This window comes from Diabrotica virgifera, chromosome 8 (assembly GCF_917563875.1).
Source record: "Diabrotica virgifera virgifera chromosome 8, PGI_DIABVI_V3a".
NCBI lineage: Eukaryota > Metazoa > Arthropoda > Insecta > Coleoptera > Chrysomelidae > Diabrotica > Diabrotica virgifera.
Genome location: NC_065450.1, coordinates 158,016,008 through 158,034,169, shown reverse-complemented (window position 1 = coordinate 158,034,169; position 18,162 = coordinate 158,016,008). Strand labels below are relative to the sequence as shown.

Sequence of the window (18,162 nt, the reverse complement as noted above, 5' to 3'; positions counted from 1 at the left end):
CAGATTTTCTTGTTCAATGGTGGTTTAAATAACAATCATTTTTGTTTGCCCAATATCCCCGACCATTTAAAAAAAATCGTTAATTTCACGTCAGACACAATAAACACGCAATAGCTTTTAAACTTTCCTGAAAACATAGTTCTGAAAAATACTTCATGTTCAAGGTCGTTAACTATAAAGTAGTAGGTAGCAGGGTCAAGAAAGGAAGATAATTATATACATTGCTTTTTATCGGTATCGATTACTGCTGGAAAATAATAGTTTCCATGATATTATTATAAGTTATCCTTCAATGTATAATCTGTACGCAACAAAGCAGAATATTTGATTCCAATCAATGAATAGTTTTCACAGCGGTATTTGTGGTCTAATATGAAATTTAGGGATCAGATGTGGAATGCAATGGCAAAACTTTCAGTTCCAAAAAAGCTTATCCAGCTTGTAGTCTGGGCTCATTATCCGAGAATAGGCCATTTTTGGGAAAAGTTGTTTACCAGCAATTTTATTGCTGGAATCGAAGCTTATGATTATATATATATATATATATATATATATATATATATATATATATATATATATATATATATATATATATATATATATATATATATATATATATATATATATTAATAATATAGGTATACAAAGTCCGCAGATAGTGTGCTACTTTTTTTATAAACAAAATGGCGCCCGAAAATCGTGTTTTTTTCAATTATGGCTCTATAACTCCGAAGATTTTAACTTTACAACAAAAATACTCAAATAAAAATTCACCGTAATTAAATTCTGCATAGAGATCTGTTTTTCCCGATCTGCTCCGACGAAAATATTTCTCGGGAAATGCGGATTTTCCCAACAAAATCTTTAATTTTCAAATAAAGTTTTAGATAAGTAATTAGGTATCTACCAATAATTAAATAATTTGGTGATTTAAAAGACTTCTTGGTTTAGATTATAGTTCCAGAAGCTGGTAAAAATTGAACGAATATTTTAGCAACAATTCAATTGTTAATTAATAATTTACGGTCGCAATAATAAGCAAAATAATTATGATAGACTGATCAAACTTTGAAATCTTATAAGGATCAGATGCCTATTTAACATTTTGTCGAAAAAATATAAATTTTTTATTTTTTTGCATAATCTTTAAATGTTAAAAAAAAGTTATAAACAAATTAACGTTTCTCAGAAAGTTTTTGTTATATTCTAATTTTAAAAAATAATTGAAATGGGTATTTCACATATCTTGAAAATAAATGCTTTAAAACTTTTTTGCAACCATTTTCAAAAAAAGTTATGAAACAGCAAAATAAACATACGATATCTACTTTGTTTATAATTTTTTTAATTATTTCAAAGAGTAAAAGTGAGTTTAAAGTACAAGCTAATTATTTACAAAGGATATCGATTATTAGTTTAATGGTTATATTTTAATTAAAGATTATAAATATATTTTTTTGTAATTTACACGCGCGAAAGTAGACTAATACAGTACTGTAGTTAAAATTTTCACTCGAAGCGACTTACACTTAATAAATAAAATTTTAGTATTATGTATGCTGCGTGTCAGTCGCTTCGAGTGAACATTTTAGCTCCGGCTCTGTATCAAGCCTACTTTCGCGCTAAAAATTACAAAAAAATATATTTAATCTTTGATTAAAATATAACCATTGAACTAATATTTGATATTGTTTGTGAGTAATTAGATTGTACCACAGACTAACTTTTAAGCTTTGAAACAATTAAAACAAATTATAAACAACGGAACAATCGTATATTTATTTTGCTGTTTCATAACTTTTTTGCAAATGGTTGGAAAAAATTTTTGAAGCATTCATTTTCAAGACCTTTGAAATACGCATTTTAAGTATTTTTTAAAATTAGAATATAATAAACAATTTCTGAGAAATGTTAATTTGTTTATAACTATTTTTTTAAATATTTAAAGATTATGCAAAAAAATTAAAAATTTATATTTTGCCGACAAAATATTAAATAGGCATCACATCTTTATATTCTTTCTAATTTTGATCAATGTCTCATGATTATTTTGGTTGTTATTGCGATTGTAAATTGTTAATTAACAATTGAATTGTTGCTAAAATATTCTTTTAATTTTTACCGGCCTCTGCAGTTATAATCTATACCAAGAAAGCTTTTATTTCACCAAGTTATTTAATTATTGATAAATAATTACTTGCCCAAAAAATTTATTTGAAAATTCCAGATTTTGCTGAGAAAACCCACATTTTCCGAGGAAAATTTTCGTCGGAGCAAATCGGGAAAAACATGCCTCTATGTAGAATTAAGTAGGAGTGAATTTTTATTTGAGTGTTTTTGGTGTAAAGTTAAAATCTTCGGAGTTATAGACCAATAATTGAAAAAAAACACGATTTGGGGGCGCCATTTTGTTAATAAAAAAAGTAGCACACTATCTCCGGAATTTGCCTACCTATATTATTAATATATAGGATCATAATATTCGATTACAGTAATAAAATTGCTGGTAAATAACCTTTCTTTGTACTTTACTAATTAGACCAGCGTATTATAACTATTTTTTTTTTCAAAATTTAAAGATTATGCAAAAAAACGAAAAATTTATATTTTGTCGATAAAATATTAAATAAGCATCTCATCTTTATAATCTTTATAAGTTTGATCAATGTATTATGATTATTTTGGTTATTATTGCGATCGTAATTTGTTAATTAACAATGAACCCATTCAACATTTGTTAATTAACAATTGAATTGTTGCTAAAATATTCGTTTAATTTTCACCGGCTTCTGGAATTACAATCTATACCTAGAATGCTTTGATGTCACAAAGTTATTTAATTATTGATTAATAATTACTTACCTAAAACTTTATTTGAAAATTAGAGTTTTTGTTGGGAAAGCCCGCAATTTCCGAGGAAAATTTTCGTCGGAGCAAATTGGGAAAAAAATATCTCTATGCAGATATTAATTGTGGTGAATTTTTATTTGGGTGTTTTTGTTGTTAAGTTAAAGTCTTCGGAGTTATAGAGGAATAATTGAAAAAAATACGATTTGTCGGCGCCATTTTCTTTATAAAAAAAGTAGCACACTATCTTCGGACTTTGCATACCTATATTATTAATATATAGGATCTTATAATTCGATTCCATTAATAAAATTGCTGGTAAATAACCCATGAATTTTGCTAATTAGCCCAGAGTATTGTTAAAATATGCGTAAATGGATGTAGATCCAGAGTACGGATCGGTAACAAACTCTCAGAATCGTTCGAAATAAGCAGTGGTATGAAACAAGGAGATGCGCTGTCACCTCTACTTTTTAATATAATCCTGGAGAAAGTAGTAAGAACAACACAAATTAGAACAGAATTACTGACAGTATATGGACCAAAATTGCTACTATAATACGCGGATGACATTGATATTGTGGGAAACACAGTCTCCAATGTGAAGGAGGCTTTTAAGAAATTGAATGTAGAGGCAAATAAAACTGGTTTAAGAGTAAATTATGTGAGAAACGAGATAGAATAGGGCAAAATGTTACGATAGACCCATATAACTTTGAAAGGGTGGAGACTTTCCACTCCGAGGTGGAAAGCCTCGGAGCTACAATCACTGCACACAACGATATCAAGGAAGGTATTAAAAGAAGAATTCAGTCAGCAAACAGATGTATGTATGACCTCCACAATACCATTAAATCTAAGAGCCCAACAGGAGCATAAAAAATCAGAATATATTTTATAAAACAGTAATTAGATCGGTGTTCATGTATGGGTGTGAGACGTAGACTTTGACCAAAGCAATTGAAAGAAAACTTAGATGTTTTGAGCGAAAATGAAGAATCTCATCTGAAGAATCTTTGATATTATCACGACCCTAATAGCAACCAATACCGCATGAGAACAAATGTATAGGTCAGGCAGATGTATAGGGCGAGCGACGTAGTCCAAGAAATTAAATCTCAACGTATAAGATGTCATGTCAACGGCCATGTTCATAGACTCCGTAATAACTGCCTTGCCAATTAAGAATTATCTACTGAGAATTATCTACTGTAGAAAATTACCGATAGAATTTTTTTAAGTAGATTGTTTCTGTTTAATGGCAACCAGTTTCCTAGTTTTGACAACTGTCACATTTAAGTAAATATCCATAATACATATACGTATTAAAAAATAATCTTACGAATATCACACGACAGTAAGAATAAATAAGAGAATAATGCTTCATTTTTACTCAAATTTGTTGTCATTGGGCAATAGCCACTCGAGCCCTGCGGGCTCTCGTGTCTATTGCCAGACAACAAATTTTCGAAAAACTGTCGCATTATTTTCAATTTATTCTCACTCTCTTGTGATATTATACCCGATAATTTTTGATAATTTCCCGTCGTCAATTATATTACGTCAGATGCCCTTCGTCGCTATGAAAAAATACATTCAGTGACATTAATCACAATTAATGTTTTAAAAATTATAAACGTGATGACTTTCAACCGTCAAATATTTATAACAACTGTGTTTAATTGTACTAATTTGTACTTACATAAATAAATTACAATAAAATTTTGGTTTTGGAACAGTTTTATTCATGAAATAATCGCAACAAATTGCCCTCGATCTCTAAAATGAATATTGAATTTTTGCCCTCGTGACACTTTGACATAATTTATGTCAAAGTGTTACTCGAGAAAAATTCAATAATTTTAGGGCTCTTCTGCAATTACTACTGATAATTTCCCGTCGTCAAGTATTACGTCAGATGCCCCTCGTTGTTACGCAAAAATTCATTCACTAACATTAATGACAATTATTAATGTTTTACAACTTGTCACAGAGAATACCAAGAAACAGGTTTAGCAAATATTCAGTTGATGATATCAGTAAAATATTAGTTAGAATGATATAAAAAGACAGTTTTATTCATGAAATAATCTTCCCGAGTTACTTTCGAGCTCTTAGAAATTACTGATTTCACTCCCCTTTGAATCGTTAAATTAAAACTGTCAAAGTGGGACTCTGGATTCAAATCGATAATTTTAGAACTTTCGCATAGTTACTATTGATAATACATAATATATTATACTCTTATTACTCCTGTCGCCAGGGGGGGTACAGCGGCCTTCTTAATTCAGATGGACTTACCCAAGTTTTTTTTATGTATTTTGACCCGTAGAACACGAATTTTTTGGGTAACAGTTGATCCGGATGTCGATAAGATTGTTATAAACGAAGAAGTTGAGGAATTACATAACAGCGATTTCTCGCAAAACAAAACATTTTTTTGTATTTTTTGGGTCATTCTAACCAAAAAATGTTCCTACAAGTTTTTTCGTAGGATGCATAGTTTTCGAGATAAACGCGGTTGAACTTTCAAAAAATCGAAAAATTGCAATTTTTGAACCCGAATAACGTTTGAATAAAAAATAAAATAGCAATTCTGCTTACCGCCTTTAAAAGTTTAAATGAAATTATATCTGTTTTGAATATTTGCATTGCTAAAAATTTATTTTTTGGTTGTTAAAAAAAGCTATAAACACATAGTGTTTCCCGTGCCTAATACATGCGTTTTAATGCATGCTACTTAGAAATAGCCCCGCTTGCACTTTTACCTCCTCTACGTACTCGTTCGATTTTAAATGAGAAATCATTGAAACATCACTTAAGCACTAGGTGTTTATAGCTTTGTTTTAACAATAAAATAATACATTTTTAGCAATAGAAATAATTAAAACCGATATAATTTGACTTGAACTTTCAAATGCGGTAAGCAGAATTGCTATTTTATTTTTTAATCAAAAGTTTTTCGGGTTCAAAAATTCCAATTTTTTGTTTTTTTGAAAGTTCAACTGCGTTTATCTCGAAAACTATGCATCCTACGAAAAAATTTGTAGGGACATTTTTTGGTTAGAATGGCCCAAAAAATACAAAAAAATGTTTTGTTTTGCGTGAAATCGCTGTTATGTGATTCCTCAACTTCTTGGTTTATAACAATCTTATCGACATCCGGATCAACTGTTACCCAAAAAATTCGTGTTCTACAGGTCAAAATATATAAAAAAAACTTGGGTAAGTCCATCTGAATACAGGAGGCCGTTGTACCCCCCCTGGCGACAGGACTATATCGTCTACAGTACGCCTATTCAATGTGAGCCGATGGGTAGAGGGGATTTGGCAGTTTTCGCCAGCGCTGTTAGTGGCAGTTTTGTGCATTGAATTTGAACAATTTTATTAGAAAAGTACAAGTTTCAAACCGCGAGAGAGCGCTACCGACGAAACTCACAGCCAATAAAAACAGAGGTAACCTCTAAATTTCACATAAACTTCTTCTTTTTCTCAATGGCCTCTTGTGTAAGCAGTCATCCAGTCGAACGAATTTATATATTAAATATTAAAATTATAATGAATAAAATAAAAAAAAAACATAATTACTTTTACTATTAATTCTGTGTATTCGTTCAGTAATCAAGTTACAATAATATTTCAGTTCATAATTTGTGTTTTTCTAGAAAATATCTATTTTTTCTAGTTTTGTATATTTCACATACACCAATTTTTTCAGAAAAGTACAAGTTTCAAACTGCGAGAGAGCGCTACCGTCGAAACTCACAGCCAATATTATGTATTCAAGCAAATGTGATTTTATATTGTCTCTGACAGTAAAAACGACCGAACTTCTTTCTAAAAGTGCCCTCTCCTCAATAGATGTTGGCAACTACAATTGCAAATTCTTGTATATCTTTTAGTTTGCAATTTCTATGCCAAATTTCATGTCAATCCTAGCGGTTTATTAAAATCAAGTAAATATCTGAGCAAGAACCGTGAGTCGGTGCCGTGGCAGTTAGTAGGCATTCGCATCGGGTAAAATTTTTTGGAAAATATGAAAATATACATTGTTTTAAGCTATTTTCCCGAAAAAAATTTGCGGATTACTCATTCATTTAAATAAAAATCAACTTTAAAAATTGGTTTTTTCCATACATAACCTTACTAATTTCAGACATATTTTCCCCAAATAGAAGTGTATATTTTATATTTGTAGGTACTGACCTTTTATTTATATCTTATTAATCCATATTAGTGCGGTATAATTCATTATTTTTATTAGAATACTGGATTATATTGAAAATATTATAATCCAACAAAATTTTGAATTCTCTCTGTCAACATTTTTGCAATCATAATCAAATTCACAACACAAAATCACAAAATGTTTATGACATTTAGATCGACATTCGACAACGACTGTGCTAGGTTGCCAATTTTTATCGTAAGGTTTTCTGTTTTAAATATTGATGTAATTTAAATAAATCAAAATATCTTTGGAATTTGAAAATTTGTCAAAACAAGATTAGTTGTCATTCATGTTTAGTATCGAAAAATGGATGTAACTTCTTATTTTGATATTAATAATATCACACAAAAAAGCGATTTAGAATTAATCCAACATTTGCAAAGTGTTTGATTAATTAAAAAACAGTTTAAGTGCAAAGAAAGACAGTGTCGCCGTTTATGTATGGTGAGGTCAATGGAGAGATACAAATTAAACTATGTTTATTAGGGTGGGTTGTGGTTGCGCGCAGCGGTCAAATACCTCCTGCGGTTCTCTCACTCTATTACCCGTAAGTTAGGTTTGGACCGAAGGGTTAGGTCTTCCTCCTTTCTGACCGCTGCGCGCAATTGCAGTCTGCCCGTTTATTAATTGTAAACTGCCATTTATTATGTAAACTGCCATTACCATTTGCCAGCTGCCAATGTCAACAAAAAAAGAAGAAAATGTCATTGTCAGCTGTCAATGTCAAAAAAAAAGAAAAAAAATATCACTGTCGGCTGTCAATGTCAACAAAAAAAAAAGAAGAAACTATCATTACCATTTGTCAGCTGTCAATGTCAACAAAAAAAAAGAAGAAAATGTCATTGTCAGCTGTCAATGTTAACAAAAAAGAAAAAAATGTCATTGTCAGCTGTCAATGTCAACAAAAAAGAAGAAAATGTCAATGTCAACAAAAAAAGAAGAAACTGTCATTACCATTTGTCAGCTGTCAATGTCAACAAAAAACGAAGAAACTGTCATTACCATTTGTCAGTTGTCGATGTCAACAAAAAACGAAGAAACTGCCATTACCATTTGTCAGCTATCAATGACAACAAAAAAAGAAGAAAATGTCATTGTCAGCTGTCAATGTCAACAAAAAAAACTGTCATTGTCAGCTGTCAGTGTTAACAAAAGAATGTCATTGTCAATGTCGACAAAAAAAAGAAGAAACTGTCATTACCATTTGTCAGCTGTCAATGTCAACAAAAAAACGAAAGAACTGCCATTACCATTTGTCAGCTGTCAATGTCAACAAAAAAAGAAGAAAATGCCATTGTCAGATGTCAATGTCAACAAAAAAAACTGTCATTGCCAGCTGTCAATGTCAACAAAAAAAGAAGAAAATGTCACTGTCAGCTGTCAATGTCAACAAAAAAAAAAAGAATAAACTATCATTACATTTTGTCAGCTGTCAATGTCAACAAAAAAAGAAGAAAATGTCATTGTCAGCTGTCAATGTTAACAAAAAAATAAGAAAATGTCATTGTCAGCTGTCAATTTGTAACAAAACATTAAACGCCAACAAAGTTGAAGAAAACTGTATTGTTAAATTTGAATTGTTTAATTACTACATAGTAGGTGGCACTAACAATAAATATAAAAATTATGTCACACTTTAAAAATCCCTAGATTTCAAAGATAAATCGAGAAAAATCCCTCCTGTACCGATGCCCGTACGGTCCAGGTTTGGTTAGGTTAGGTCCATTTCCCCACAAAAATGCGTCAAAATTTGTTACTTGTAAAACTAAAATTTTTTATAGATTTGGCAACATCCAGCAACGTCACATGTAATTATCAATATGGCGGTCTAAAAAAGTGTATAAAATCCAATTTTCAAAGTCTTTTATTATGAAAACTAATGGATAATCCGCAAAATTTTTTTTTGAGAATAGCTTAAAATAATGTATATTTTCGTATTTTCCAAAAAATTTCTCTCATAGCGGATGCCTACTAACGGCCACGGCACCCCGTGGGTCAATAATGGACTATACTAATCGAGGACGTGCAGCAAATTTTACATTAATCTATTAAATGTTTTGATATCTCTTGACATTGACAAAATGCCAGTTGTTTGACATTTATGTACGATCAACTTATACATAATTTTCTTTTACATTACAGTCTGTACCTAAAAAGAACAACTTATCGAATACAAAAAGGAATTCTGCAGCACATTCACCTATAACTCCTAAAACTAGTACACCAAGTAGTCCAGCAAAGAAAACTACTCCTACGGCAACTATGAACGATAAGGTAAACAAGATTTCTTTATACCAACTGAGTTTTTTTGTTGGATTATAGTTATGAGTCTCAATATTAATTTTGCTATACCCTTGACCATTGATCATTATCTGACATAATATTTCTAAACCTATACCAATTTGCACTAAAATTTGGTTATAGCTTTTACTTACCCCAACTTTAAAGTTCAAAGACACGGTGGTAAAGCTACCTGGCTGTGTTAGTCGTAGCACTAAAAGGCAGGGTTTTCTGACATTCTTGCCACAGATCGTAATATTCTCCTGTAGTGATCAATTTCCAAGTTAATTTGCTCTTGCTTCTAACTTGGCTACACCACCGTACTGATGACGACGAACAAATGGTAAAAATACGTGTTTACAACACGTATTATTTGTATAACAAAGGAGGAAAGTGCTACTTTTCCTCCCGAGAATGAAGTCCTCCCTCCGCTACGCGTCGGGCAGAAATCATTCAAGGTAGGAAAAGGCACTTTACTCCCATGTTATACATATGATTTTTCCACCTTCCTCAAATAACAAGTCAGCTTTTCCTCTCGAGAATGAAGTTTACTACCCGACGCTTAGCGGAGGACAGTAATCATTCAAGGGAGGAAAAGGCAGTTTACTCCCATGTTATACATATGATTTTTCCACCTTCCTCAAATAACAAGTCATTTTTAAATAATTTATTTATGTAACTAACTAACAAAATTTATTAGAGAACTAAAACTAATAAGTAGGTACATCAAAATAACAATTTACTATTCTACAAAATACAAGGTGTTCTATAAATAAACGTTAAAGTGTATAGATATAATAGTCGGTTCGCTAAACTCACACAACTGGCTAGTGATTTTAGTAAGTAATTTTGCCAATTTTGGTAAAATTGGCAAAAAATAATAATTATTAAATATTTAATAATTACTAAATAGTTAGTAATTTTGCCAATTTTGGAAAAATTGGGAAAAAACAAAAAAATTACCTATTAAAATCACTAGCCAGTTGTGTCCAAGTTTAGCGAAATGACTATACATTACGTAATAGGTAATAGAATATTGTACAGGGCGTCAATAAGTTATTTTATCAATGACATTCCATGATGTCACTTTTACTTTTCCTCTCTAGGGAGGAAAACTACTTGTACTCCCTAGGGAGGAAAAGTACGACTTTGCTCCCTACAATCATTTCAGGAAAAGTATACTTTCGGTAGAGGTAGGTGGAAAAAGTGTTTTCTTTTGTATAATCTATATCGGCATGTCTCGCTCGCAACATGGTTGTAAAAGAAAAACAAAATATCTATAAGATTGAATGCAACCGCGGACACGTGTTTCTGACTCATTAGTCGTCATCATTACGGTATATCCAAGTTAGAATTGCTGTATGTTAACTTAGGAAAAGATCACTACAGGAGCAATGCGACCAATTTTTGTCAATAATGTTAGAAAACCCTAATGATTTCAGATTAACAACTAACACATCCACGGAGGAAGCTGCAGCTACCTGAGGAAAGGAATGCCAAAGGTTTAGAACGTTTCAAACAATCAAACAAGGAAGGTTAATGCTAGTTAATAGTAACATCATATCATTGATTGCTTCCCTTTTTGTGGATAGTTGACATGATGGATAATTTCTATTCGTTTGGTAATTCTGCTCCATTTGAGCAGTTTAAAAAGAGGTTCTTAGCTGCTTCTGGAGTTTATTTCTGCCGGCTTTCTCTAATTCTACAGGGATGTGATTAGGACCAGGGAATTTTCCATTTTTCAGGGATTTAGTTATTTCTATTATCTCTGATTTACTTACAAGTAAATAAGGACACTTATCGAAAAGTGTAACGAATACAATTAACCTCATTATTTGGAATTTGTGGATTACAATAAGAAAGATGTAGAAGATGTGTTTAAGAAATTAAACTGGAAATAACGCGGGATTAAAATCGCTGGCAGATTTTAAGTCACCTAAGATTTGTCGATGACATAGTACTCATAAACAAAAATACAGAGGGCAGATCCGATAAGATGTAAACTGTAGCTGGAAGGTCAGATAATAGAACAAATGATGGATTTAAATACCTAGGCATCACATTATCTAGCTACGGAAGGCTCGAAACAGAAGTGGAAGATCAAGTCAATAGAGCAAACAGAGCCGCAGGTTGCCTGAATGACACAATAAGGAGAAATAAAAATACCGGAAAAGAAATGAAAGGCAGAATTTACAAAACAGTCATCAGACCAATAATGACATACGCGGCAGAAACACGACCCGACACAGAGAAGATAAAAAGATTGCACGAAACAGCGGAGATGAAAACCCTTCGAAAAATCGATGGTAAGACTCTATGGGACAGAGCTAAAAGTACAGATACACGACAGAAATGCAAGCTGGATAACATTAATAACTGGTAAGAAACAGAAGAATATAAAGGAATGACCACGTAAGCCGAATGACAACAAATAGGGTAGTCAGGACAGCGAGAGACGGTTCCCCAATAGGGAGACGATCAGTGGGAAGACCACGAAAACGATGGAACGACAACTTACTAGAGGCACATTTAAAAAACAGACAGAGTCATGTCTATACAAAAAGAAGAAGAAGACTATAAAATAGGTCATAGTGGTCCTATTTTTTAAAACACCTACCCTCCTTTTTAGATTCCGCAAGAACCACGATATTCATCTCAGCGTTTTTGAGTTCTGACATGATTTCTAGTGTTTTTCAAGAGATACATACATTCCAGGTACAAAAATTCATTAACCGTTCTCTTTGTAGTTTTCGTCTACTGTGTTTCCAATCTTTTGTTTCGAAGCTTTGGTTAGGCTTTTTAACATTGTACGTGTTTTACGGGTACCGAGAAGTTAGTCCGGTGCCTCAACCCTCAACCTGGAAAGCCAGGGATTTTATATCAATGTATACCTCTCCTATGCGAGTTGCTTCCACTATAAAATACAGTGTGGGCTAAAGAAAACAGTCCATCTCGATATCTGGCAGTAGTTATTGGATTTTAAGGAAGTGCCGAAACAGGTCGATTTTTGATCTAAGGGTGACACATCTTTACGGTACAGATATCTGTCATTTGTCAACCCCCCCTTCCACTTCCCCCACCCCTTATTATCAAATTGGGCATAGGGGTCGTATACTAGCTCATTTGAAAGGGTATTCAATTCTCTATTTAGTAATATAAATATTAACATAATTATTTATACAGGGTGTCCAATAATTAAAATTTTAAATTAAATTAATTGACATAAAGAAGAATGTTAGTATGGTATAACTAGACCCAAACCCAGATATCCAAAGGGAAAGTTATCCTCCAACACCAAATTGTTCTATATAGTCCACATAATGTTCAGAAAAAAGTCACACCATTTTGAGCGTCGGATTTGGGGGGGAGAGGGGGAGAAATTGGTAAATTCGTAGTTTTTTAGGTTTTTCGTAAATATTTCTAAAACTATACGATTTAGCATTAACAACCTTCTATACAAAATGTTCTACATTAAATTTGAAATAAAAAAGGCCCTATGGATAATCCTTCTAAAATGAACGGTTTCAAAGTTACGGAGGTAGTATAATTGATTCAAAAAAAGGCCTAACCTAAACATCTAAAATAAAAGTTTTCGTCCAACACCAAATTGTTCTATATGGTCCACATATTGTTCAGTAAAAGGTTACACCATTTTGAGCGTCCGATTTGGGGGGAGATGGGGGAGAAGTCGGTAAATTAGTAGTTTTTTTTAAGTTTCTCGTCAATATTTCTAAAACTATCTTCTTCTTCTTCAAGTGCCGTCTCCTAATCGGAGGTTGGATATCATCATCACTATCTTTACTTTATCCACCGCTGCTCTAAAGAGTTCTATAGAACTGCAACTCTAAAACTATGCTTTAGCGTAAACAATTTTCTATACAGAAATATTCTACATAAAATTTAAAACAAAAAAGGTCCTATACATAATTGTTATAAAATCAACGGTTCCAGATTTACGGAGGGTTAAAAGTGGAGGTTTTCGATACTTTTTATATTTTTGGGCAATTTGTTACTGATTTTCTTTAGCAGGATGGGGTTTTATAAATCAAATTTGCTATTTCAGTGGCCGATGGTATGTTAGTGATAAGCTCTTGAAGAAACGTCAACCTCTCCACCCCAAATTATCATCAATTGCGAAATAAATATAAAAAGTATCGAAAACCTCATCTTTCCACCCTCCGTAACTCTGGAACCGTTGATTTTATAACAATTATGTATAGGACCTTTTTTGTTTTAAATTTTATGTAGAACATTTTTGTATACTATATTGTTTACGCTAAAGCATAGTTTTAGAAATATTGACGAAAAACGTAAAAAAACTACTAATTTACCGACTTCTCCCCCCTCCCCAAACTGGACGCTCAAAATGGTGTAACTTTTTACTGAACCATATGTGGACCATTTGGTGTTGGAGGAAAACTTTTATTTTTGATGTCTGGGTTAGGCCTTTTTTTGGACCAATTATACTATACTACCTCTGTAACTTTGGAACCGTTCATTTGAGAAGGATTATGCATTGGACCTTTTTTATTTCAAATTTAATGTAGAACATTTTTGTATAAAAGGTTATTCATGCTGAACCGCATAGTTTTAGAAATATTGACGAAAAACGCAAAAAACGACGAATTTACCGATTTCTCCCCCCTCTCCCCCCCCCCCCCCCAAACCCGACGCTCAAAATGGTGTGACTTTTTTCTGAACATTATGTGGACCATATAGAACAATTTGGTGTTGGAGGAGAACTTTCACTTTGGATGTCTGGGTTATGCCATCTTTTGGATCAATCTTATCATACTATGTATGTAGTTTATTTAATTCAATCACAAAACAGAAAAAAAGGTATTTTAATAAATAAACATTGCTTTTCGCTTGATTTCAGTGTTCCAGCTGCCACCCATTTGTCTCTTGGTAGGTTGAATATTGAATTTAAGCAACAAACAATATTTATGAAATAAACATTTTTTTCTGTTTTCTGTCAGCAGTAGAATGTATTTTGAGTCAAATAGATTACACACATTCTTCTTTTTGTGTCAATTAATTTAATTCAAAATAATTTTTCTTGGTATAAATAATTATGCCAATATTAATAGAGTATAGCCCGAAATAAACAGTACTGAAACTGAAACATAGGTTTCTCTTTCTGCATGCTGTCATACTCAAATTAACTTGTATAGACCTGCCAAGTAATTCTTAACAATTATTAGTTATTAATAATTGTTAAGAATTACTTGGCCGGTCTACACAAGTTAATTTGAGTAGGACAGCGTGCAGCAACTGAAACCTATGTTTCAGTTTCAGTACTGTTTTTTTTCGGGCTATACTGCATTTCTGAATAAATAATTGAATAACCTTTCAAATGAGCTAGCACACGACCCCTATTCCCTATTTAAAAATAAGGTAGGGGGAAGTGGAAGGGAGGGGGTTGACAAATTACAGATATATGTATCGTAAAAATGTGTCCCCCTTACATCAAAAATCGACCTGTTTCGGCATTTCCTTAAAATCTAATAACTACTGCCAAATATCGAGGTGGACTGTTTTCTTTGGCCCACATTGTATAATAATAATTAATAATTATTATAAGATAAAGTATAAAATTGTTTTCTAGAATAAGCAGTTATTTTTATATTAACAAGATATTTTTCCTAGTCTAAATCCCTACAACAAGCCCCGTCATCATCTCGCCCATCTGCCAAACAGCAAAGCCCCCGATCCGTAGTAACTCGAGACGACCTCACCGAATGTAATTATTGTGGCAGAAGATTCGCTGAGGATCGAGTTCAAAAGCACGAGGAGGTTTGTTCAAAAACGGGTAAGAAGAAAAGAAAAGCATACGACGCCACAAAGCACAGGGTTATGGGTACAGAATTGGAATCATATATTCTTCCCTCCAAGGGAAAGGCCAAGGCTACTAATATGAAGGTACAGTAGAGCAATATATTAAAAGTATTACTATGCCGTAAAAATAATTTTATAAATGTTTTAAAATGTTTTTATAATGTAAATGGTATTATACATATTATTTAATTTTAATTTCGATATATTTTACATGATTTTGAATAAGTTTATTATTAGGGGAGTCAATAGAGTTTTTGCTTACGAAAAAAATCAAATAAGATATAACTTTTTGTAATTTCATTAAGAAATATTTAATAAACAACATATCAAAACGTTCTACTCGAGAAGTGGGTGCTTCATTTTTCATATGAACTGCGAAATTAGTTGTCCTTTAAATACCTACGAAAATATAAATCTTAGAAAAAAACTGATTTGACCATTCAAAAATTCAAAAAATTTTACACGAAAAACCTTGTTATATATAATTTTTATATATAACGCTTTTATAATTTTTTATTTATAACGCTAAAGTCACTCTTCTCGCAAATAATGGCGCACTGTATAGTAGAGTCCGACGAAGCGCATGGTTGAGTTATTTTAATATAATTCTTTAAATGATGGATCAAATTAAATTTTACAAATTGGCAATGAAAGAGGAGCAATAAAACTATCTTATTGTTATAATAAAATTATAAAAAAATATATGGGCATAAGTACGGTGTAGGCTAAAATTGAGACTTGCATGAATTTTGTCCAAAAATGATTTAACAATGTGTAACTAATACAATTTGACTTATATAACTCTCAATTTTTTTTTTATTTAGCTAATGCCTCGACAACTAATGGCCATTGGCATGGTAGGTACCTACGGTAAATTTTTGCAGTTATGTACCTAGTGTCATGTGTAGTGTGCGTGTTGAGTAAGTGTCTTGTTACTTTGCAAAGTCGACGTCATTGTCTTTACAAAGAGACGTTAATTGTATCCGAACGTCTGCGGTCCCTCCGGTGAGCACCGATCCCACAAGGACAGAAACTATTTTCATTTATTAATTTATAATAAACGAAAAATTTCTGACCCTGGAGAGATTCGAACTCACGACCATTCGGACCTTTCGATCCAAAAGTAGGCGCTCTTACCACTGAGTCACGAAGAGGGTTAACTCTCAAATTTGCACAACTTACCTTTCAAACATCTTACTAGATATTCAAAAAATCTTAAAAATTTAATTCAAATTATACGTCTTCTAAAAATATATAATTCTTGAAAACTTCGAAGTTTTACAGAATTACTACGATTTTAAGAGGGTATTACTCAAGGTTGAACAGATATATTACAATTTTGTAGGTGTTTTTTAAAGCTTAAGATGTAGTCTTTAAAATGCACTTAACTATTTTACTTTCGACATGAAATAAACAACTTAAACCGAGAAATATAAGTTAAAAAAAATGTGGGTAGAAAACTTCAAACTCCAAAAAATCAAAACTTTTTTCTATACAACTTACCTAAAATACATTTAATATTTAGCTTAAAATATAATATATGTAAATGTAAAAAAACATTTTTGAGATCTTGTACAGTATGTCTGCGTAAATTGGAGCCTATTCATAACTCTTGTATTATCAGTTTTACGAAAAAAAAAAATTATTCTATATTAAATGCTTCGCGTAATATCGAATCTAACATGCAACCATCAGATATCGAGTTTTATTAATTTTATACGAGGTATGTCAAAAATACGAATTTCCCTCAAGAGTAAAGTACCTTTATATTTCATAATATCGAAAATTGTTATTAAGAAAAGTTGTTTGGAATTAAAAGCTATATTTTAATATTCAATTATAATTATACTTATAACTTAAATATTGTAAACTATACAGGGTGATTGATTAGTGTGAGGAAGCTCAGTAGATCTGTTATAGTAAAAATTACAAAAAAAAGTTACCAACAAAAATTGTAGGCAGCTTTAAACTCCACATTTTAAAATTAGTTACAATCTTACAGGGTGTTCCATAAGATGGTGGCAGACCAAACTTATGTTTTTTTTAAATCGGACACCCTGAATTTTATTTTAAATTTGAAATCTGCTTCACTTCCACATCACAACAATGTAAAGTTTTATTATGTTATACCGGGTACTTAAAAAGTTATAGCCAATATTACCTGAAAATCGTATCAAGTTTAACTCCCTGTATAATTAAAAAGGAGTATAGGAACATTGATCTATTGCAACCGTAGTTTTTTAATAATTGTTAAAAATTATAAAAAATATTCGTTTTCATAATATTCGTTAAATCAAATACAGGGTAAGTCAAAATGCAAGTACATTATTTTCTTGGTAATTTTAAATATAACACCCTGTATTTTATATCACTATCGAAAAGTACTAATATCGTACTTCAAATTTTATGAAGTACTCCCTATACCTAAAGTTATCAGTTTTCTAGATATTTTTATTTTTCCATCAAAGTATTAATTTGGTAGATATTTTAACGTTTACCAATAATTATTGTGAGTTGGCCATGATTGATTTGTCAGAAACTGACAGTTTGACATTATTGTTTATTATTTCAGTAACGAAATAACGACACAGAAAAGAAAACAATTTATTTTTAATAAAATTTATAAAAAATAACCGACGCAAAATTAAAAAAAAATAACAACACAAAAAAATAAAAAACAACAGTAATTTTAACTTATCTTACTTAAGTAAGGTGTTCAAAATGACCTCCCAAAACATCTATGCATACTTGAAAGCGGTCATTGAAAGAGCATGCATTACTAAGCATTTGTAAAGAAATATTTTGAAATACAATTCGGATTCTATTTTTCATATCATCTCTTGTTGTTGCAGGTATTTTATATACTTCGTTCTTAACGTAACCCCAAAAAAAAGTCCATTTTATTGAACTCTGGTGACCTTGGGGGCCACCTTACTGGTCCATCCCTTCCGATCCATCTTTCACCA

At 31.6% G+C, this 18,162-nt stretch overlaps 1 protein-coding gene across 3 annotated transcripts in view; it reads left to right on the top strand.

The window, feature by feature from the left end:
• Positions 1 to 18,162, top strand: part of LOC114339852 (zinc finger C2HC domain-containing protein 1C-like) — a 252,552-nt gene that overhangs the window by 221,977 nt on the left and 12,413 nt on the right. For all 3 annotated transcript variants that reach the window (XM_050659306.1, XM_050659307.1, XM_050659305.1), the window contains 2 exons: positions 9,221 to 9,352; positions 15,008 to 15,280. In XM_050659306.1, the coding sequence (XP_050515263.1) occupies positions 9,221 to 9,352; positions 15,008 to 15,280 (405 nt within the window). The remainder of the gene's footprint in view (positions 1 to 9,220; positions 9,353 to 15,007; positions 15,281 to 18,162) is intronic.